Source organism: Balearica regulorum, chromosome 24 (assembly GCF_011004875.1).
Source record: "Balearica regulorum gibbericeps isolate bBalReg1 chromosome 24, bBalReg1.pri, whole genome shotgun sequence".
Classification (NCBI taxonomy): Eukaryota; Metazoa; Chordata; class Aves; order Gruiformes; family Gruidae; genus Balearica; species Balearica regulorum.
This window is the reverse complement of record NC_046207.1, coordinates 4,341,631-4,362,577: the sequence shown is the minus strand read 5'-3', so window position 1 is coordinate 4,362,577 and position 20,947 is coordinate 4,341,631. Positions and strand designations below refer to the sequence as shown.

The window sequence follows — 20,947 nt, the reverse complement described above, 5'->3', positions numbered from 1 at the left end:
CTTGCCAAGGGCTCTCGCCACGGTGCCCGTCTCTTGCCGATGGGTTTGGGGGAGCGGGGATGCGCGGGCGACGCGTACGCGTGCATTCGATGCTGCTCCTATCTGGGAAAGACCGTTAGAAGGATAGTTTCACATTTTTAATCATCGCCATTCAGTAAAAGATCTGTCAGCAGCAGATTGAAGAGCAGTAGATGTTATTAAAACACTTAATTCTGTGTATTATTTACTCTGCTGAACTGCCAGGGACCGAGTAGCAGCAGCTTGAGCCGTGGCAGGGAAGAGGCTGCTGGGAGGAGCGCAGCCAGCACTAGGACCCGGGGCGAGCGGGGCTGGGATGGGACCTCCAGCTGCACAAACTTGCTTCCAAATAGCTCTCTGCAGCTTTTTCCTTTGCAGAAGGAACTGCCCAGAAAAAAAAAAAAAAAAAAAAAAAAAAAAAGTGGAAAAAAAAAAAAAAAAAAATAAACCGTCCTGACATGGAGCTTTGCTGAATCTTTTCCTGCCCCATCCCACCGGCTGGGGGGAATTGCCCCGGCGATGCAACGGGGCGACTCGTGGTGGGAGCGTGGCTGGCGAGGCCGAGGCGCCAGGCCCGGGGTACACGTGTACAGAAATTCCATCTGGTCGGGGCTGGGCAGGCATCCCGCGGGAAGGGGCGGCCGGGATGGCCCCACCTCTCCGCCTTCCCCGGCTGAGCCTTTCCGCCGGCCGCAGGCTCCCAGCGCCATGTCCCCGGGCAGCCTCGTCCTCCTCCTGAGCATCCTGGGGGCCCTAGGGCTGGGTGACCCCGGCCCCCTGGAAGACGTGGTGATAGACAGATACTATATCCCCAAAATCTGCCTGCGGGAAGTCCAGATGGGGGATTTCATTCGCTACCACTACAATGGGACCTTTAAAGATGGCAAAAAGTTTGACTCCAGGTATAGCCCTCGGCTCTTTACCGAATGCATGCGGCCCCGCCAGCCGTGTGCTGCAGAGGGGATCCCTGCATGCCTTCCTCCCGCGCCCGCGTGCGTGTCACCCCGTCGCATCCCCCATGGCCAGCAGGCAGCAAGGCGAGGAGCGGGCAGCTGCCTGCTCGAGCCAGCCCCCCGGCCCCCGCAGCTTTGACCCTAAGGAGGGCTTTTGCCGGGTGCCTGCGGTGGGTGCTGGGGGTGAGGATGGGGAGCCCGGGGAGCCCTGTACACGTGTCAGCCCGGGGCCCCGGCGTGGGCCTGAGCGAGCTGCCGAGTGCGGTCCCCCCCCCCGCCCCGCGCGGGGCTGCAGCCCCTTCCCGGCCCCTTTCCAGCAGCTCCTGCCCGTGCAGCCCCCCGGGGTTTCGCAGCAGCCCCCCTGCCCGTCCGGGAGCCTGCAGAGCCCTGCGGGTGCCCACGGCCCCTGTACACCCTCAAAAGCGGGGTGCTGCAGGGCTTGGGCAGGATTCGGCCCTCGCTGAGACACTTTGCACTCAGGAACATGTATTTGCATGTGCTGCACAGGCAGGGAAAACACTTACAGCACTTTGAAACGTGGCAGCGGCGAAACCCGTTCATTACCTAAGAGGCTTCCCTCTCGCTGGTCTTAATTTTCCTTGGCCCGTGCATTGATCCTGCTCCATTCACGCTGGCTATAAATGAGTTTATGTTGGTGCTGTCCCTGATTTCCACCACTGTGAACAGGGGGAGGATCGGGAACACGGTGAAAGGACAGAAACAAACTGGGCTGTACTGGAGCAGGAACAAAAACTTTCCAGACGGGCATTTTTCAGAGCCTGAAAAGCAAAAAGGGATTCTGCTTTGGTTAAATGGGTCTTATCTCTTGCGAGCATGAATGGGGGAGAAAGTAACTGAGCCGTGCGCTGCCACCGCTGCCGCCGCGTGCCCCAGAAGCCGTGGGAGTCTGGGGACGTCAGCTGCTAAAATAATTCCTTGTCCTGATGACTACAGCATACTGCCAGGAGAAAGTGTCAGCTGCACATTAAAGGGGATGAAGGATTTCGATTTATCTGAAATGGCCCCAGGTGCTTCTTGGAGTATTTTAAGATTTAAAAATAAAATAAATTTGCAGTTTAAAAATGAGGCCTGGGACGTCTTCTTTCCTCCTCGCTGCATAAAGCTCCAAATATGCCATATGCGAAATTATTTGGAAGCAGCAGAAAGGCCGGGAGCTGCAGGCCTCCAGCCCGGATCACCGGGTGAGATCTGGGGAGGGTGCTGCTGGGTTCGGTCCCAACTGAGAGCATCGCCCGCCTCCTTTGCACCCAGAGGGTCCGATCCGCGTTCCCCTGTGTCCAAGGGTGCTGGGTGTGCAGGTTCAGGCCAGAGCCCTGAACGGAGCCGTTGGGAGGCAGCTCCACTCCAGGCAGTGCAGGATTGATCCCATCAGGATCAATGTCTGTTTGCTGCGGGGGTGAGCTGGCTGTGGTGGGTTACCCGCACCCCTGGGAGGGGACAGCCCTGTCCCCCCTCTCTGCCCCCATGGCGGGCAGGCACCCGGGAGCCCTGCGCCGTTCCTCGGTGTTTGCAGGGTTCGTGGTTTGGCTCTGGATCTGCCCCGAGCCCTCGGCGCCGGCATTGAGCACCCCTAGCGCCGGTGGCTTTGGGGGCTTCACCCTTTGCCCGCGCGCCGCTGACAGGTCTGTCCCTTCATCCCAGCTACGACCGAGGGGCCACGGTGGCCGGTGTGGTGGGCGTCGGGCGGCTGATCACTGGCATGGACCGGGGTCTGCAGGGCATGTGCGTGAACGAACGGCGTCACCTCATCGTGCCCCCGCACCTGGGCTACGGCAGCATCGGCGTGGGTAAGGGGTCGTGGCATGGCGCGAGGACGGGGGGGCCAAACCGTGGGGACAGAGCTCCGGTGCCCAGCTGGCGGCGCTGGCAAAGGGCGGCTCCATTGCCAGGGCGAGTGGTGCCTAAGCAGGGGTCCTGCCCCCCCCCCCCCAGGCTCTGCTGCTTTCCCGGGGGCTGGCATCTGCGGCCAGCAGCCCCGAACAGCCGCGGGCTCGGGAGGGCTTTAGGGGACGGAGCCCTTGGCGTGCCTGTGCTCGGTGCTGCTCCCAACTAAGGTGCTCTGTCCTTGCTGCCACCCCTTTAGCGGGGCTGATCCCCCCAGATGCCACCTTGTACTTTGACGTCGTCATGCTGGACATCTGGAACAAGGATGACAAGCTGCAGATCACCACCCTCTCCAAACCAGAGCGCTGCAACCGCACTGTGGAGAACTCGGACTTCGTGCGGTACCACTACAATGGCACGCTGCTGGATGGCACCCCCTTCGACTCCAGGTACTGGGCACCAGTTCTGGCATGCACCCTCGCCTCGGGGTGCAAGGTACTGGAGCTCGGGTGCACCCTCTGCCTCGGGGCTGGGGCACCAGGGATGGCAGGGAACCAGGAGACACTGGCCTGGGGCAGGACATGGGGACCCACGCTGCACCCCAGTCAGAGCAGCCTCCCCCTCCCTGCACCCCAGCAGGGCCGGTGCAGCTCCGTGACCCCCAAACCAGCCTCCCGCATGGCACCGCTCAGGCCGGGGGGGCTGGCGTGGCCCCAGAGCCGTCCCCCCCCTCATTCCTCCCCACCAGCTACAGCAAGGACAGCACCTACGACACCTACGTGGGCACTGGCTGGCTGATCAAGGGCATGGACCAGGGGCTGCTGGGCATGTGCGCCGGGGAGAAGAGGAGCATCATCATCCCCCCGTTCCTCGCCTACGGGGAGAAGGGCTACGGTGAGTTGGGCATCGCCCCGTCTCACTGGGCCCCTTCCCTCCCAGCTCTGCACGGAGCCCCCCACGGTGCATCGGGACCCTTGTCCGGGCTGACCCGTGTCCCCTCCGCAGGGACCGTGATCCCGCCGCAGGCCTCGCTGGTGTTCAGCGTGCTGCTGGTGGACTTCCACAACCCCAAGGACGGCGTCTTCCTGGAGCACCTGGAGGTGCCGGCGTCCTGCAAGCGCCGGGCTGTGACCGGGGACTTTGTCCGCTACCACTACAACGGCACGCTCATGGACGGGACGCTCTTCGACTCCAGGTGCGGGGAGGGAAGCGGCCGAGTGGGGAGATCCCCCGATGTCCTCTCCCACCCCACGCTGGGCAGCTGGCTGCAAGGAGAGGCTGGAGAATTGGGGGGGGGGAAGGTGGAGGAGGGGGTGGTAACGGGCATGAAACGGGCTAAAAAAGGCAATAGCTGTTTGCTGCATCCCGAGGAGCAAGGTTTGGCTCCTGGGGGAGCAAGGCAGAGGCTGGGAGAAGGGGTGCGGGTTGGGGTGTGTGTGGGGGGGGATTGACGGGCCAGGCTGCCCCACATGACGGCGCTGGGGGCTTCTCTCGCTGCAGCTACTCCCGCAATCACACCTACAACACCTACATCGGGAAGGGCTACATCATCCCCGGCATGGACCAGGGCTTGCAGGGGGTCTGCATGGGAGAGAGGCGGCGGGTGGTCGTCCCCCCACACCTGGCCTACGGGGAGAACGGCGCAGGTAAAGGGCAGCCCCGCGGGGCCCGGCGTGCCTGACCGGCACAGCCCCGGACTGCGGCATTGCCCCTCCAGCCCTGCGCACCGTGGGTCTGACACGGGGAAAGCGCTGGCCAGGCTGGGCCAGCTCCTCACCCCGGGGGCCACCTCCATCCCCAGGGCTCTGGGCGTTGGGAGGGGGCGTCGTGGGCAGGGGAGAGGCTGATGCCAACACGTGCAGAGCCAGGGCTCTGAGGGACGGACACGCCACGGGGCATGGGAAAAAGCAGGGAAAGGTGTTACCGGCCCCGCGGCACTCCGGCAGCTCTCCCAGCAACTCTCCTCACGTTCCTCTTCCAGGGAGCAAAATTCCTGGCTCAGCCGTGCTCATCTTCGATGTCCACGTCATCGACTTCCACAACCCCGCGGACACGGTGGAAATTGAGACCGTGTACCGGCCCGAGGGCTGCAACATCACCACCCGCAACAGAGACTTCATCCGCTACCACTACAACTGCTCTTTGCTGGATGGCACCAAGCTCTTCTCCTCGTGCGTGTTCGCTCGCGGGCTGCCCCCAGCCCACCTTTCCTTCGCAGGGCCAGATCCTGGCAGGCGCTGAGCCGGGCAGGACTGGGGGCAGACGGGCACCGGAGCAGCACCGGAGCATCGGCATCAGGATTTTGCTGCAGGGTGGAGGGTGGGGGATTTTGGGGCACAGCGGGATGGACGGCATGGGATTTTGGGCTACGGTGGGGCTGCCCACGGGGTCCGAGGGGTTTTCTGAGCTGTGTGGTCTTCTCCCTGCCTCCTGCAGCCACGACTACGAGAAGCCCCAGGAGGTGACTCTGGGGGCCAACAAGGTGATCGAGGGCCTCAACAGCGGCCTCCTCAACATGTGCGCGGGGGAGAGGCGGGTGCTCATCGTCCCCCCCCACCTGGGCCACGGGGAGAGCGGAGGTAGGGCACCGGCGTGCGGCTGCCCGTGCATTGCCAACCGGGGGGTTCTGCCTTGCTGAACCCCTGCTGGGCTCCTTCACCGCCCCTCGCCCCGGCTGGGGGCCGGGGGGGGGGGTTTTGCCCATCTGGGCCCAGCGTTTTTGCTGGGCTCCCCCCGCGGTGCGGCAGCCTTCGCTCGTTTTTCAGCCCGGGGGGTGCCAGGCAGCGCCGTGCTCCGCTTCGAGGTGGAGCTGATCTCCATGGAGGAGGGGGTTCCCGAGGGCTACCTGTTCATCTGGCACGGAGAGCCGCCGGCGAGCCTCTACGAGCAAATGGACCTGAACAAGGATGGGGAGATCCCCGCTGACGAGGTGAGCGAGGGTCCCGAGTGCTGCCGGATTGTGGGCTTATGGGGTGCAGGAGGAAACGGGGGCGCAGGGGACCCCACCCTGGGGAGCAGCACTCAAAGGACACTGCTGTCCCTGGGCATTCAGGAGGCTGAAGAGTTGTGCAGAAAAAACACACCAGCCTGGAACATCCCTGCTGGATGCGGGCAGGGACACAGAGGGCAGGCTGTGATCTTGTCCCTGCTCCGTCCTCGCTGCCCGGCTGCTGCCCTTGGCACGGGCCGTGATGCTCTCTGCCGTGCCCGGTGCTGGCTGCACGGAGCAAAACAGCATCTCTCTCCTCTCCCCGTCGCAGTTCTCCACCTTCATCAAGACCCAGGTGGCGGAAGGGAAAGGCCGCCTCATGCCCAGCTCCGACCCGGAGAAAGTCATCGCCGATATGTTCAGGAACCAGGACCGCAACCAGGATGGGAAGATCACCTCCGAGGAGCTGAAGCTGAAGTCAGATGAGGACCAGGAGAAGATCCACGAGGAGCTCTGAGGAGCAGACCTCACCTTCCCCCGGAGACAGGATCGTCCCCGCTGCGCCACAGCCAGTCTTCCCCACCGGCTGCCCTGGGAATCTGCCCCTGCCCCTCCCCATCCCTCCGGGGGGGGTGTATTTTGGTGTCGTCCCCCCCCCCCATTATTTAACTGAGGGGTTTTCTGATGTGTTCCTCCTGGGCAGGAAAACTCGCCAACCCCCAGCTAATAAACCCAGGCAAGAAGGTGGGAAGCACCCACGTTCTTGGGAGTCTCGATACCCCACGGGGATGGCAGCGCCCGCATTCCCCCAGCCCTGCAGGCGATACCTCTGCCACGGAGCGGGACCAAGGATGCCAGGGCCAGACCCTGGAGCCCTGCCCCGCTCTGCTGCCAAACCCCGCTTCGACGCCCTGCTCTCAGCTCCCCATGGAAGGGCCGGGGCAGCGGCGTCCCCTCCCCGAGCCCCTTCGTCCTCAGCCAGCGACTGCACATCCCGCCCCAGGCTCCTCGCCTGCCCGTGCTGCCTCCTGGGGCGGGCAGGCAGGCGGAGGGGCTTCCCCCCACTTCTACCGCAGCATTTTGTAGATTAGGGTTGTGGTTTTTTGTTTGTTTGTTTAATACACATATAAAATTCTTTAAAGGAGAGGAGAAATCAAGAGAAGCGTTTCATGTGGGTCCCTGCTGCTGGCCCAGCCTCTGCTCCCCGCTGCCATCCTCCCCGGGACGAGAGGCTGGAGGGGACTCAGGTTCCCAGGGCGAAACGCAGGTGCCCCGCACGGATCCACCGTTCCAGAAAACCTGGGACCCCAGAGACAGCGGGGATGGGACCTGGCAAACCCCCCATCAGCTGGGAGGAGACAAACAGAAAGCCTCTCCCACCCAGGTCCTCAGGGAGCAGCCTCGTCCCCATCGGCATCCTCCCCAGCCCTCAGTGATTGAGAAAAAATCAGCCCAATTTCATTTTGATGCCTAAATGCAGCTAATTAACTGGGCACTCTCAGGTTTGCCAGTTGTGACCAGCACGGCTCCATCACCTCCCACCGGCTCTAAAAGCTTTTGCACAGTGTGTCTTGCGGGCAGAGATAAAAGAAACGCAAGAATAGAACAGCGCAAAGGGTCAGAGCGAACCCCTCAAACAATGACTTCTACCTTGCACCAAATAAATAATTTCTACTGGTTTCCAAGGAGTTTGCCTTTGTGTCAGGTTACTTTGCCGTGAAACATTCCTGCGTGTCCGGGCAGCGGCGCAGAGACAAACCTCGCCTGTCCCTGGGAGCGCGGTGCCCACGGGGATTTCAGACTCCAGCACTTGCTGGGTCAGGCAGGAGAGAGAGAGAGAGAAAAACCAAAACTCCGCTCCCGGGAACCACCAGTGAAGACGGACGGTGCTTCAGCACCAGCACTGAGCACCCGGGGCCGGGCAGGGACGGGAATGACCCGGAGCTGCGGAGCGGCCCCAGCCACAGCTCCTCGGAGCTGCGTACAAACCACCCGTGGCCATTTTAGCCAACGTTTTTATTTCTACAAGGAGAAGGGAGCCTGCACTTTCAGCAGTCACATTTACTCGTCCCGTGGAAGGCGGCAAGCGAGGGTTGAACCCGGAGCAGCCCAGAGCTCGTGAGCCAGAGCTGCCCCATCGAAGGCGGCAAGGCAGGGGCTGCCGAGCGGTGCTGAGCCACACCGCAGCAATAACGGCCCCCAAAGAGCCGTATGAGGGCTCCTGCCGCCATCACAGCGGGCAGCGGGACGGGATGTGAAAGCAGTTTCCCACATAAGGGTCTGAATTTGGCCCTTGCTGAATCGGGGCTGTCATAGCTTTACTCCTTCCGTCAGAGGTTACACAGAAATAAGTGGTTTCTTACTCTTGCTGCTCTCAGCCCAGCAGTTTAAGACAGAAACATGGTTAGCTAAAAATATTCCTTAAAATCCAAAACGCTGCCGCTGGCCTCTCCTCCCCCATCCACATCCACAGGCTGCAAACGCGCTGCTCCAAGCACCCAGCACCCAAGCACCCAGCACCCAGACCCCCCCCCCAGCCCCACCCCGGGCAGACAAACTTACTTCTCGCTTCGTGCAGCAGCGTGGGATGAGCTCCGTGGGCCGAGCTCCGTGGGCCTGCGGGGATGGCTGCAAAAGCCGTTTGTACACGTGGAGCAAGAGGGACAGCAGGGCTGGCGTGGGGGGGCCAGGGAGCTGCAGGGTTTCTGCTGGTGGGCGGGGGGGGGGACACGGGGCTGGGCGATGCTATGCCTGGCAGGGTGACACCAGCCCATCCGTAGGTGGCACCGCCGGAGCTCAGACTTGTTTTCTTAGACAGGGACACAGTAAAACTAAACAGCTTCCATCTGAAACAGGTCTGTCCTCAAGCCACAGCAAACAATCTCTGTTTCTGCACTCGGCTGCGGAAGCAAGCGCAGAACATCTCTACCTGGAGCGTGAAACGGTTTGTTGTGGCCTCAGGCGCTGGCTGGGATGAAGTCCGAGGGGGATGAAGTCCGAGGGGGAAGCAGCAGAGCCAGGCACAGGTGGGGTAAAGGGAGTGGAGAAGCTTCCTTCATCTCACCCCTCCTGCTCCAGCGCCGACCGACGGGGCTTAGTGAGGTCGGGATGTGTACAACAAAGGAGAGCCAGGGCAGGGAGCCTGCCTGGCGTCAGGATGGAGTCCAGCGGGTTCCAGAAGATCCACTCCAGCTTTGTCAAGGGAAGGTCACCGACTGCCCGGGCGTCTTGCTGGGGGGCTGGAGCTGGGATGCCGCCTTCCCAGCTCACGTCTCGATAAGGATGTACCGGAGAATCCCATTGACCACATCCAGCGTCTCGTCGCTCTCCAGCACGATGTCGTAGGCATCCAGGTACTTTCCCCTCCGCTCTTCCACCTGCAGCGTGGCGGCCGGGACGGGGCGGAGGGGAGAGGCCAGAGAGGAGAGGACTGTAAACGCCAGCAGCTGAGAATGAAGATGCTGCACCCACAGCCCTTGCATCTCTTGATGTGCCGCAAAGAGGGGTCGATAACCGCCCTGACAATGCCCCAGGTGCAGCGGGAGCTCAGCAGACACCCCCCAGCTCCCTTCGCACACCCCACAGGAGCTCATACGAATCTCTTGCACCCCCCAAATCACTCAGACAGCTGCCTGCCCCTCTCTGCTGCCCCCTAAGCTTCGCACCTGGGGACGGCTGGCAGGGAAGCAAGACAACTGCTCCTCACACCCACCTTGTCGTTGAGAAAGCCAATCTTGAGGATGTTCTCCACACTAGGGATGCCGTCTGCCATCGTCACATCACCCATGGAGTCCCCCAGCAAGATGATGCTCGTCCGAGTGCTCAGCTGCTGGAAATACTCCGTACCCTGCAGGATGCTGTTGTTCTTGTTGTAGGTGTGGATGAGAGGTCCCTTGAAATGTGTGAGGACTCCCTGTGCAAACAGGACAGACAAATTGATCCCACAGCAATCCCTTCACTGAGCCGCAGCCTCAGACCCTTTTTGGAATGGGGGAAGGTGGGGGAAACACGCTCACAGGGCACCAGCTCTCACCTCAGAGACACCCTCGAGGATTCTGGAAACCCAACAGCCACGAAACACCTGGAGACAGCCCCCAGGAGTCCCCTTGTGCAGGGCAAGCCCTTCCCAAAGGTGAGACCAAGCCCAACGGATGGAGACCCTAGAGACCTTGGTCAGGGCTCTGCGCTGCCCTGGAGCTGGTCAGGGGCCACGGAAAGCCGCAGTCAGGGGAGCCCCAGGGCAGAGCGGGGCCCCTGCAGAAGGCAGGACTGTCACGCTGTCCCGTGCTCCCCTGAGGACTGCCTGTCCCAACACACCACCCGTGGGAACAGAGGGCTTCATTGTAAGAGCCATGCGATTTTCTAAGTGCACTGGGACTTTTCGGGCTTTAGTACATCAACAAAAGCCTTCCAAGCTGCTTTAAAGGACATCTGGCCTTCAGATCAGCAGAGACCTCTGCGGTTAACTCCATCCTTACCCTGCACCAGGGCGGAGCACGCAGAGATGGCAGCGCACTTCTGCCACCAAGGAGCCAGTTTGATCCCCGAGATCGCGTGCGGATGCTCAGCTGTTCCTGCTCTCTGCCTGCCCACCTTATCCACCCTCTGCTCTCTCGCTGCTGATCCAGCTCGCGGTGAGGGCAGGGGAACCTCTAACACCCCCCCAGTGCTGATGCTGAGGGCTGCTACGGTGGCAGCAGGTCACAATCCCTGAAGGCAGAGCAAACGGGGCAGGAGGCCACAACCAGGCTCTACAGCCCTCCCCTGCCCCAGCAAAGAGTCAGCTCCATCGACAGGGATCACGTTAACATGGAAATGTTAACGGGCAGCTTTTAACCCAGCGGTGTCCCTGCTAAACGAATTGCAGCCCTCAGTTCCAGCTGAACAACTCTCCTCTCTGCAAGCTCACCACACGTACGCGACGCAGAAACTCACATTATCGTCGAAGTCCATGTAGTTGGACACCACGTTGACGTTTGAGTAGAAGACGTTGGCCTGACGGATAATCTCTTCAACGATATCACCGACACCAGCAGAGAAGATGAACAGGGGGACGTTGTACTTATGCAGCTGATCAAATAATTCATTGAATCCATCCCTAGAGCAGAAGTGTCCATTACAGAGTATTGCATTACCAGCTCGCAGCGAGGTGCTCGGTGTACCGTGGGCTGGGAGCGCTCTCAGCCCAGCTCCGAGGCTCCTATTTCTACCTGGGACTTCCCAAACAGAAATGCACGTGCGAGCTCTGAAAAAGCATGAGGGTTTTGGGGCACCAGCATTTCTGTGGTGTTCACTGTGCGTGCAGGGGGTGTGCAGCAGAACCCCAGAGTCCTCCTGGGAGCAGCGACCTAGCGGGGAGCCGCACAGGAACGTTGCACACGAGCAATTGGCCCAGCATCTCCCGAACGCGTCCAGCCTCTCACCGGGGAGACGAGGCACGGCGTGCATGGACACGTGCCCACCAGAGCGGGTGCTGCCAGCCCACTCAGAAACTGTACGTTAGAGATGTGCAACAGGTCAGACTGGTTGTGAGGACGATCAGACAAACATGGAACAGTCTCAGTCTGCCAGGACACGATTTCTGTGCAGGAGGAGAACTTGGGCTCATGAAAACCCGGACAGACAGCACCATCTCCTCTCTGAGACTGGCAGCTCATTCAAACCAAGGGTCCCTGAACCAGTTTTAGGACCATCACTGCCAAGGCCAGCTTTAACAGCAAGTTTTAGCACAACATTTTTGTGCTGTGGGTGGAATTTGATGCTGAGTCAAGGGCCCGGATAAAGCCCAGCAGTAAGAGTGAGCAGAGAGAAAAATCTCTCCTGCAAGAGGGGAGCTGCAGGCTGCCCCCCCTACCCCCCCCGCAAACGAGCCATCCAGGGACCTCTGCCCATCACCCGTCCTCTCGGCCGCTCCTTGATGAGACTCAAGGGAGATGGAAGTGGTTTCTGAGCGGAAGGAGTCAGCCATGAACGGAACAGCCTGCAGCCAGGGAGCGAGCTCAGGCTGCGGCTCGTGGCGCTGACTTTTGGCTCTTTCATGATTAGAGCTCGGCCCCAGGAAGGAAGGGAGATTTGCATGTGCAGACGAGGGTGAAAGCAAGGGGACCTCCTTGCACAGAGGCAGGAGAGAAAGGGACACAGGCAGCCGAACCCCGAGCCCGTACCTCAGCATCACGTCCGATTCTCTGACTATCTGGGCTATGTCACCCTTCCGGATCTTCTGCTGCGTCAGCAGCTCATGGGCCCTGGTCCACCTAGGGAAAGGCAGCAGAGTGAGCTTCCCAGGCAGCAACTTTAAGGCAGTCAGAAAAATAACAACTAAAACTTCCCGGTATTGCCACCAAGCCTAGAGACGGTCCAAGCCTTGTGTCTCGTAGTCCTCAGGGGCAAGAAGTTGCCAGGACAAGGCCAAGCTCAACGCATACAAGCACTCACCACTCCACCATGAGGGGACATTTCTCTTCCAGGGTCCGGTTGGGATCGATTTCAATGGGATAGTAATAGTGCAGCAGATCTTTCAGCTGGAGCGTTGTACAGATGGAAAAAGAGCAGAGTGAACATCACGTCTAGAGAGACTGTAAACACCAAAAAAACCCCATTTCTAAATTCCTCCAAAGCATCGCACTTCCTAATGAAAAACAACCCAAACCATTTCACCAAGAAACTTCACTCTGAGCAATATCTGGAGATCTCAGGAGGAAGCGTTAACCCTCCGGCAGCCTGGCTGACTCTCACCTTGCTTCAAATACCGCAGGTACAGATGCACACCCATACACCCTTCCTCTTATCAGACCAAAAATGCCCTCAGTTGAGCATGCAAATTAAACTTCTGTTTTTAACCTCTCCTTCCATTACCATCGGCTGAAATGCAGCCTGGACACTTGCCCTGCTCCCTGTCCTGGCAGCAAGGCACAGCTTTTGCCCATCATGTGAGCCAGTGCAATCTCCTGATGATGAGTGACAGGGACAAAAATCAGAGCGCCAAGGAGCAGTGCCTTACAAAACAGCACCTACCTCCTTCTTGCTGTCCTCACTGATAACATGACTGTTATCGAGGATATCTGTAAAGACAATAAAACGCCAGTGTTGTAGCCTTTTTATGTTTCTGGGCTTTCTCAAAGGCAGCTATCCCAGCTCTCCCCAAAAAACGAGCCAGATGTGGCACATTGACCCAAGCACAAGCTCGCCGCAGGGTCTCAAGGCAGCGGCTCCCCCTGCGAAACCGCAGCACGCGCTGATCGCGGGGCATTGCTCAAGTGGGACAGAGCAGCGTCAACGCTAGCAAGCTGCGGGATGCAAGTATTAGGAGAAACAGCAAGACCAGGAGACAACTTCTGCAGTGGGCTGCGGGCTGCCCGGGGGACGAGCAGCCGCTGCTGCGGCAGCCGAGGCCTGGAGCTGCACCGAGAAAGAACAAGATGGAGCGGTCAGGCTTGGCAAAGGAGGGAGGCAGAGGATAACAGGAACCACAGAGACCGAGAGCACAAACACGAAAAATAAACAGAATTAGCAACAGTAAAAACAACGGCTTCAACTCACTGTGCGAAGTGGGGCAGCGTCTGCCGTTGCACCCGAACCTGCTCAGCGTCATGTCGAAGTCAGAAATGACCTGGAAGGCAAGAGAAGACCAAATCTGTGCATGACGCAGCGGACTTTACCTTTGCCATAGCTAGCCAAGGGTGCTCCCGCCTGCGAGGATGCAAATCCAGCGCCGGCACGTCTCACGTGAGGGCGCAGACTCGCAGCAGGGCACAGCAGCAATGAACATCGATGCGCCTGCCAGCCGTGAAGCAGACGTCCTCATCTGAGATAGCCAGCACCCCTCCCACCCCAGCACTCTTATCAGTACCAAAAGGCTTAATCCTGCTGACTTATTTCCATGAGCGGAGGGGGGCTGTTGGGGATTGGCTCATATTTATAGCTTGCATAACAGGGAAGAAAAAGGCCCATCCAGGGAGAGCCACCAGCTTGGTCCTCCCTCTCGCCCGGGGCTTCTCCCTCCCCAGCTGCAAAACGTGTAGAAGGTGCTTCCTCGCACGTGGGTTGGGTGCAGCCAGGCCGGGGAAGGGGGTGGCGATGCATCGCCTGCTCTCAGCCCCACCACTGCCGGAGCCAAACAGGGCCGGTACCTGGAGCTTGTTCGTGCCCTGCTCCTTGATGGCCCCGATTACCCCCATCACACGCTCCGGCTGCTGTATCCGGACCGTGGCTTTCTCCAGCTCGGGCACCTGCGGGCAGAGACCCCCGGTTCAGTGACACCCCCCCGGTTCAGTGACACCCCCGGGATCCCCCGCAGCTCCTGGGGGCCCGATACCCGCCAGCCCCCGCTGTGCTCCCCATCTCCCCTCAGCCCAGGGCCGCGCTCCCCGGCCGTTCCCCAAGGCCCCTCGGGACCAGCCTCACCCCGGCCGCTGCTCCCGCTGCCCGCCCCGCTCCAGGCTCCTCACAACCCCCGACCCCGCTCCCGCCCGGCCCCGGCCCCGCAGCCCCCCCCAGCTCACCATCGCGCTCCGCTCCGGGCAGGGCCGAGCCGCGCCGGGGCCGCGCAGCCGCGGGGAGGAGCCGGCGCGGGGGCGGGGCCGGGCCCGGGCCCGGGCCCGGGCGCAGGGGGTGGCCGGGGCGGGAGCGGGGGTGCCGGGGGGGTGCCGGGGGGGTGCCCGGGGGTACCCGGGGGTGCTCGCTGCGCTGCGGCTGGGGCCGAGCCTCCGCCCCCCGCCCCAAGCGGCTCCGGCCGGTACCGGCGCTTTTGCGGTTGCGTTTCCTCTGCAACACGCTCCGAGCCAGGAAGGCGAAAGAGAAAGGAGAGATAAAGAGTTTGAAAAAAAAAAGAAAAAAAAAAAAAAAGACAAAAAAAGACAAAACCCAACGTACGTGGCTAGGGCTACCTTCTTGCCGTCACACTTCTCCCAGCGTTAATTTAACTTAACCCCCCCCCACGCCGTAACATGAAAAAGTCCAAACTGTTTTCCCAGCTATGCTGAGACCCTCACAGAGGTGCTCCTTGGCACCTGTGTTACCTACAGACATGACAAAACACAAGGGAAAGCTGCTGCCACGAATTAAGCCAGCGAGGAGTGAGGACGGGGGTCCCTGCCCCCCCGTTCTCCTCGCCTTGGCCCCAGCGGCACCTTCCACCCCTCCAAATTAGCAGCCGATGTGGCAGGGACAGAGTACTTGCGGCTTCATCGCTGACATGAGCTAGCCTGTGTCTCAGCTTCCTCCTGTGTGAGCTGGTACCAGGGCACTTCAGAAGCACTCGGTGCTTACATTTGGGGAGCTTTATACCCAGGATAAATAATATTTAAAAGTTGCAGGGGAATGACAAGACTGGTTTTGCACAGAGCAGCCATCAGCAGGGTGTACGTACAGGGTCCAGAGTAATTTGGGCTGTGGTTAAGCGAAGGCTGTGGGCAGCCAGGGGCGAGGGGGCCGGGAAGACCAGGACCCCGTTGCCTGTGGAGGGGTCCCCCCTGCGTGTGTGATCTCATTATGGGGCATATTCTAGAACCACCCGACAGACAGGGGTTCAGAGACACGTTGGAGGGCAAGGACAAAGCCCTGTAAGCACTTGAGAGAGAAGCACCTTCCACTGCCTCAGGCTTCAACATGGGTGATAGCTTGGCGCCCACCAGGTATTCATCCTCACACATGGAGAGGAAGATGAGTGCTATGGCCTGCACCGTCTTCAACGAGCTTCGCCTGGAAGGGAAACTCTGTGATGTGATCATCAGTGTGGATGGTATTGAATTCAATGCTCACAAGAACATCCTCTGTAGCTGCAGTCACTATTTCAGGTCAGTGCTTGAAACAAGAGGGGATGGGGACAGACAGTATTTCCCAGTCTGTGGCACACTGCCTTAGTGTATCTCCAGGGCTTCCATCAGGACCAAAACTCTCATCCAGCAGTTCCCCATAGTCCCGGTACCTCCCTGGGCACCAGAATTAATCCACAACCCAGTATCCAACGGCAGCTCTGGAAGTGGTGTCTGACGGACCCCCAGATGCGGCGCAGGGCTGGGAGCGTGGCCAGCCTGGCTTCTCTGCCATCGGGCAGGAGGTTTTCCTTCCCCACACGCCATTACTCTCCGATATTCTTGTTGAAGCAAGATGACCACTCGCCCTGTTGCTCTGTGCCCACAGTCAGAGGCTGTGACTCCTTTTTAAAACAACCAGCTAGTAAAATATTAATTAATAAACAACGTTGGCTCCCAGCATGGCTACTGCTAGTGCCCAGATTGTGTGGCGCAGGGAATAACGGGGTCAGGATTTAACACAGCGAAGCTGTTTTTTCCCCCAGCACTACTTTGTTTTTTTCAGGGCTTTGTTCACCAGCAGCTGGAACAACGCGGAGAAGATAGTATATAAAATCCCCGGCACTTCACCTGAAATGATGAGGCTCATTATTGAGTACGCCTACACCAGAACAGTACCGGTCATGGCTGACAATGTTGAAAGTTTGCTAACCGCAGCAGACCAGTTCAATATCATGGGCATCATCAGACTGTGCTGCGAGTTCTTAAAATCCCAGCTATGCTTCGAAAATTGCATCGGCATCTGCAGACTCACAGATTATTACCACTGTCCCGACCTGCGAGAAGCAGCCTACGTGTTCATCCTCCACCACTTCGAGGAGATGGCCAAGGTCTCTACAGAGTTTCTAGACCTGTCCGTCAACGAGCTAAAGGACATCATTGAGAAGGATGAGCTCAACGTGAAACAAGAAGATGTCGTGTTCGAGGCTATTCTGAAATGGATTGCTCACGACCTGCAGAACAGGAGGCAGCACATCGCAGTCTTGCTGAGCAAGGTCGGTGCTGTCACGGCGTGGGCCCTGCAGAGCTGGGCATGGGGCAGCTGAGCCAGAGCCCCTTTGCTTTTCTTGTAAGACCGGAGGAAATTGCAGCCTCCTAACACTGATGACAAAGAAATGAGCTTTCAGACCGTTAGGCTATTGCTACGCTGAGGCGCGGGTCAAAGATCCTGCGCTGGGGTTGGGGCAGACCTGTTAAGTGCACATTTCCTCATGTTTAGAGCTTAAGTTTAACTGTTCCTCACATCCAGGAAGGGCCAAAGTTCACATGGGACGACGTTATCTCTCCGCACACAAAGTTTACGAGCATTTGCCTAGACAAGCTACACTATGCAAACAGCAGCAGGCGTTAGGGCAGTTTCAGCCTGCGTACAGGAAAGCACCGTGCCAAAGCTGTGGCAGACTCCCTGCCGTGAAATCAAGTAATTTACCCTTGCACACCCCTTTCGGGACTAGCTAAAAACTAGGCATTTAATTCTCTGGTTCTCTAATAAACTTTAGACAACACCATAGCCTGAAAGCAAAGCCATCCAGCATCAGAGCTATCCATGAAGGATACCAAGATGTAATCCATCTGCATCAATATTCTAACCTGCTTTTTGCATTTTGCAGGTTCGACTGGCACTGATGCAAGCAGAATACTTCATGAACAACGTCAAAACACACGAATACGTGAGGGACAACGAGGAGTGCAAAGTTCTCATCATAAACACGCTGACGGAAATGTACAACCTCAATATGCACGGCCCATCTTTGGATTTCACCAACCCGCTCAGCCGGCCTCGCCTGCCCTATGCCATCTTGTTTGCTATCGGAGGCTGGAGCGGGGGGAGCCCAACCAACGCCATCGAGACGTACGATGCCCGTGCAGACAAGTGGGTGAATGTCACGTGTGAGCAAGAAAGTCCCCTTGCCTATCACGGCACGGCTTATTTAAAAGGTTTTGTCTACGTTATCGGAGGATTTGACAGCGTGGATTATTTCAATAGCGTCAAGCGGTTTGACCCACTTAAGAAGACATGGCAGCAGGTTGCACCCATGCACTCACGGCGCTGCTACATCAGCGTCACCATCCTCAACAACTTCATCTACGCCATGGGAGGGTTTGATGGATACATGCGCCTCAACACGGCAGAACGGTACGAGCCAGAGACCAACCAGTGGACACTGATTGCCCCCATGCACGAGCAAAGAAGCGATGCCAGTGCGACCACGCTGCATGAAAAGGTAAATGGGCCATGAGATTACAGAAAGCAGTTAGGGTGGAAGTATGGTGAGCAGGACAAGGAACCAAACACACATCAGCACTACACCGTGAGCAAGTACCTTTCATATGGCACATTCAGAGGTTGGGGCTTCCATGGAGCTCAGCCTCTTTATCTAGCGAGGATCTATCAAGCTGTAGCCCTGTATGTAGTACCTCTTCCCCAGCTACGTACCTGCTAAACACAGCTACTGCTCAGAGTTCATCATCTGGATGGAAAAGAGGAGCTGTGAGAGCAGGAAAGGTAACAAATGCTCCTTTAACCTGATGAATCACTTAAAATGAAGACAGTAAATCCTGGTGCTACAGATATAAAGCTAAGAGTAGCAACTGACTGGTGGGCAGAGGTGCAGACAGGAGTGGCAACGGCCAGCATCACCAACAGCCCGCTTGCTGCTGGACAGAACTTTGTCCTGCTCAAAAACCATGCCTATCTGCTTCATGCAGTTCAGGAAGTGACGGGTCTAAACCCTGCTGGCTGGATAACTGACTGCACTTTTATTACTTCAAACCCATGCCATTCCCATTAGAAAAAACAAAACACACAAAAAACTCCCCCCAAAACCCCACCCACACCATTCATTCTCTCTTGAGCATGTTCTCCCACCAAGAGCGTAACTGCCCTGCTCACATTTTCCTTTTCTCCGGTGAACAGGTGTATATATGTGGTGGGTTCAATGGAAATGAGTGCCTGATGACAGCTGAAGCGTACGATGCCACAACAAGTCAATGGACCTTCATAGCCCCAATGAGAAGCAGGAGGAGCGGAGTAGGTGTCACTGCATACGGAAACGAAGTGTACGCGGTAAGGGAGAAGCGGCACCTCTGCCGTTACCACCACCTAGCCCCTGCGCTACTTTGGCTCATCCGCATTCCTAGATTTTCAGGCTGGCCATTTGCTTATTAAGTGAGATTTAGGGAAGAGTGAGCCAGAACGGTTGATATACCTCCTGAGAATATTATTGCCTGCACTTTTTGTTATGAAAAATGGACAGACAATATTTAAGCAGCTGCAGCAAAGAAATTATTTTCTGCTGCAGCTAACAGCATTAGCAGCACAGAACATTTGCTTGGTCCTGTTTATCTTACCCACGTGCTGCATTTAAACTCTAGAAGTGTAACATCTGAGCAGTTGCACAAGCTACTTTTGGAAGCTCCAGAAAGAACAAGGGAGCAGTCTGCAATACGTGAGCACTGTGTTTAAGACCACAAGCTCCCAGCAGTGCTCAAACCGAGGTCAGCGAGGCACGACCAGTTCCCTTCCTACTTGTGCACAACACGATTCGGCCGAGCGAGCGGGTGAGGAAAGGCCTGTTTCAACTCCGTACCTTTGGCATTCACAGGTCGGAGGATTTGATGGAGTCAACCGGCTTCGGAGTGTGGAAGCTTACAACCCCGTGGCCAACACATGGCGCACAATCCCCACCATGTTCAATCCTCGCAGCAACTTTGGCATTGAAGTGGTGGATGATCTTTTGTTCGTGGTTGGCGGCTTCAACGGTTTTACTACTACTTTCAACGTTGAGTGTTACGATGAAAAGGCTAACGAGTGGTACGACGTTCACGACATGGGCATATACCGTAGTGCTCTGAGCTGCTGTGTGGTGCCGGGTCTATCCAACGTCAGGGAGTACGTTGCCAGACGAGACTACTACGTGGACAACTCTTCAAAGGAAGTCAGGTTCACTTCTTCAACAAGTAGCCTGCCTATATAAACAGCTCCACTCAGCCAATAAAAGTCTTCTGAGCAGCAAGTGAATGTATTCACTTACTCTAAAATAAAAACAACTGATACAGGCCAAAAGAATAATTAGTATTTAAAACTTTGATTGTATGGCACCACAAAATGTGTGTATCGGCCACAGCCTACATAGCAACTTAAAAAAAAAAAGGTACAGCAGAATGCTAGAGAAATAAAAGGTTTATTTTCATTAATTCACTTATTACAATAAACTTTAGTACAGTGTAGTTAAAGAACATTACAGTAGGATTTGTTTCCAACAGCCTATACACACACACTACTTTACCTTACTGGAAGTAAGTACAGGAGTGCTGCTTCCCCAAGCAATCTGCTGAAGTCTACATTAATATCGACAGGAAAGCGCAGCTGCCGTGACCCACAGTGACATGGACCTAAGAGGAGTATCTGACTATTAATGGTCTTCAAACATCTCGTTAGTTCCATACTTTACATTCATATTAGTAACAGGACTAGATCCTCAGGAGCACCTGTTTTATCAGACTTCTGCCAAATCAGAGATACAGTTTATACCCTAACATAACGTGGCCACAGCTGAAAACAAATCTAAGCCATAAACCACTTATTTTAAGCTTGCTTTTTAAAGCCCATCGAATGTTACAACATACTCTTACAAGGTTGTGTTAGAAATAACCTAAAAAGTTGTAATTCTCTGTGAGTCAGTTTGTCAGTAGTGATCAGTCTATTCTGTGACACACAAGTTGAGCCAAGAGTTTTGATTTTAACACTTACTGTAATGGAGAAAAATGATACTGAAAGAGTATAGCAGAATGCTTGGCATAGTTATTCATAATGCATGCTAGAAGTTGGCAGGTTTTCTTCATTTCTGGAGTGGTATCCTACTATGTGCAAGAGAAAGTCTTATTAAAAATACAAACAAACCCAGCATACTAACAGTATTCAGGTAGTTATAAAATACTATGTACACATAGGGCACCTAGGAATGACTACAATGACTGCTGAGTGCTAGGCAGGACGTGCCCTACTTCACTAATACTTTGAGCAGAAAGGCAGGACATGAAACATGCATTTTGTGGCAGGTATTCAGTACAGGTACAGAGGTATGATTGTCATAAGGAGGAGGAAAAACTCCACCTGATGGTCTTTTACATTAGGAAGGCCAGCAGTCAGCCTTTTAATACTCACCGAATACACACTAGGATCTTACTGACATTTAACCAGCCACTATAAAGACACTGAAAGAATTCACGGGCTTTTATTTATAGGATCATTTTATAAACACTCAGCAAGCCACGGCAGTCAGGGGCCACAAGGAATTTGTTATGTGATTCACAGGTTAGCAGGCTAAATTACAGCCAGAGTCAATAATGCTATTCTTCCGAACACCTACATGTGATACAATGGATAG

At 56.8% G+C, this 20,947-nt stretch overlaps 3 protein-coding genes across 3 annotated transcripts; 2 read left to right on the top strand and 1 right to left on the bottom strand.

Moving 5' to 3' along the window:
* Window positions 1–681: 681 nt before the first annotated feature.
* On the top strand, window positions 682–7,433 carry FKBP10 (FKBP prolyl isomerase 10). The gene is made up of 10 exons (XM_075775283.1): window positions 682–920; window positions 2,634–2,779; window positions 3,076–3,265; window positions 3,565–3,710; window positions 3,822–4,011; window positions 4,317–4,462; window positions 4,798–4,987; window positions 5,253–5,395; window positions 5,582–5,745; window positions 6,077–7,433. Exons 1-10 carry the CDS (start codon window positions 727–729, stop codon window positions 6,260–6,262), a joined length of 1,695 nt encoding a protein of 564 aa, XP_075631398.1. The 5' UTR covers window positions 682–726; the 3' UTR covers window positions 6,263–7,433.
* Window positions 7,434–7,746: 313 nt separating this feature from the next.
* On the bottom strand, window positions 7,747–14,377 carry NT5C3B (5'-nucleotidase, cytosolic IIIB). Its single transcript, XM_075775285.1, has 9 exons — window positions 14,247–14,377; window positions 13,875–13,973; window positions 13,285–13,354; window positions 12,760–12,806; window positions 12,181–12,266; window positions 11,910–11,999; window positions 10,681–10,843; window positions 9,458–9,658; window positions 7,747–9,122 (listed from the first exon to the last, which is right to left on the bottom strand). Exons 1-9 carry the CDS (start codon window positions 14,247–14,249, stop codon window positions 9,012–9,014), a joined length of 870 nt encoding a protein of 289 aa, XP_075631400.1. The 5' UTR covers window positions 14,250–14,377; the 3' UTR covers window positions 7,747–9,011.
* Window positions 14,378–15,996: 1,619 nt separating this feature from the next.
* KLHL10 (kelch like family member 10) lies at window positions 15,997–19,651 on the top strand. Its single transcript, XM_010298731.2, has 4 exons — window positions 15,997–16,552; window positions 17,168–17,782; window positions 18,475–18,624; window positions 19,163–19,651. The coding sequence occupies exons 1-4, from the start codon at window positions 16,133–16,135 to the stop codon at window positions 19,532–19,534; spliced, it is 1,557 nt and encodes a 518-aa protein (XP_010297033.2). The 5' UTR covers window positions 15,997–16,132; the 3' UTR covers window positions 19,535–19,651.
* Window positions 19,652–20,947: the final 1,296 nt, after the last annotated feature.

Bases quoted from the DNA above. Each gene is read 5' to 3' on its own strand.
- KLHL10 (XM_010298731.2), top strand. From the start codon at position 16,133: ATGATGAGGCTCATTATTGAGTACGCCTACACCAGAACAGTACCGGTC. The intron at 17,783-18,474 runs GTAAATGGGCCA...TCCGGTGAACAG, and splicing joins CGACCACGCTGCATGAAAAG to GTGTATATATGTGGTGGGTT. The intron at 18,625-19,162 runs GTAAGGGAGAAG...TGGCATTCACAG, and splicing joins ACGGAAACGAAGTGTACGCG to GTCGGAGGATTTGATGGAGT.
- FKBP10 (XM_075775283.1), top strand. From the start codon at position 727: ATGTCCCCGGGCAGCCTCGTCCTCCTCCTGAGCATCCTGGGGGCCCTA. The intron at 4,463-4,797 runs GTAAAGGGCAGC...TTCCTCTTCCAG, and splicing joins CTACGGGGAGAACGGCGCAG to GGAGCAAAATTCCTGGCTCA. The intron at 5,396-5,581 runs GTAGGGCACCGG...CTCGTTTTTCAG, and splicing joins GGGCCACGGGGAGAGCGGAG to CCCGGGGGGTGCCAGGCAGC.
- NT5C3B (XM_075775285.1), bottom strand. The intron at 12,267-12,759 runs GTAGGTGCTGTT...ACAACGCTCCAG, and splicing joins GTGAGGACAGCAAGAAGGAG to CTGAAAGATCTGCTGCACTA. The intron at 10,844-11,909 runs GTACGGGCTCGG...CTTCTGCTCTAG, and splicing joins GAATCGGACGTGATGCTGAG to GGATGGATTCAATGAATTAT.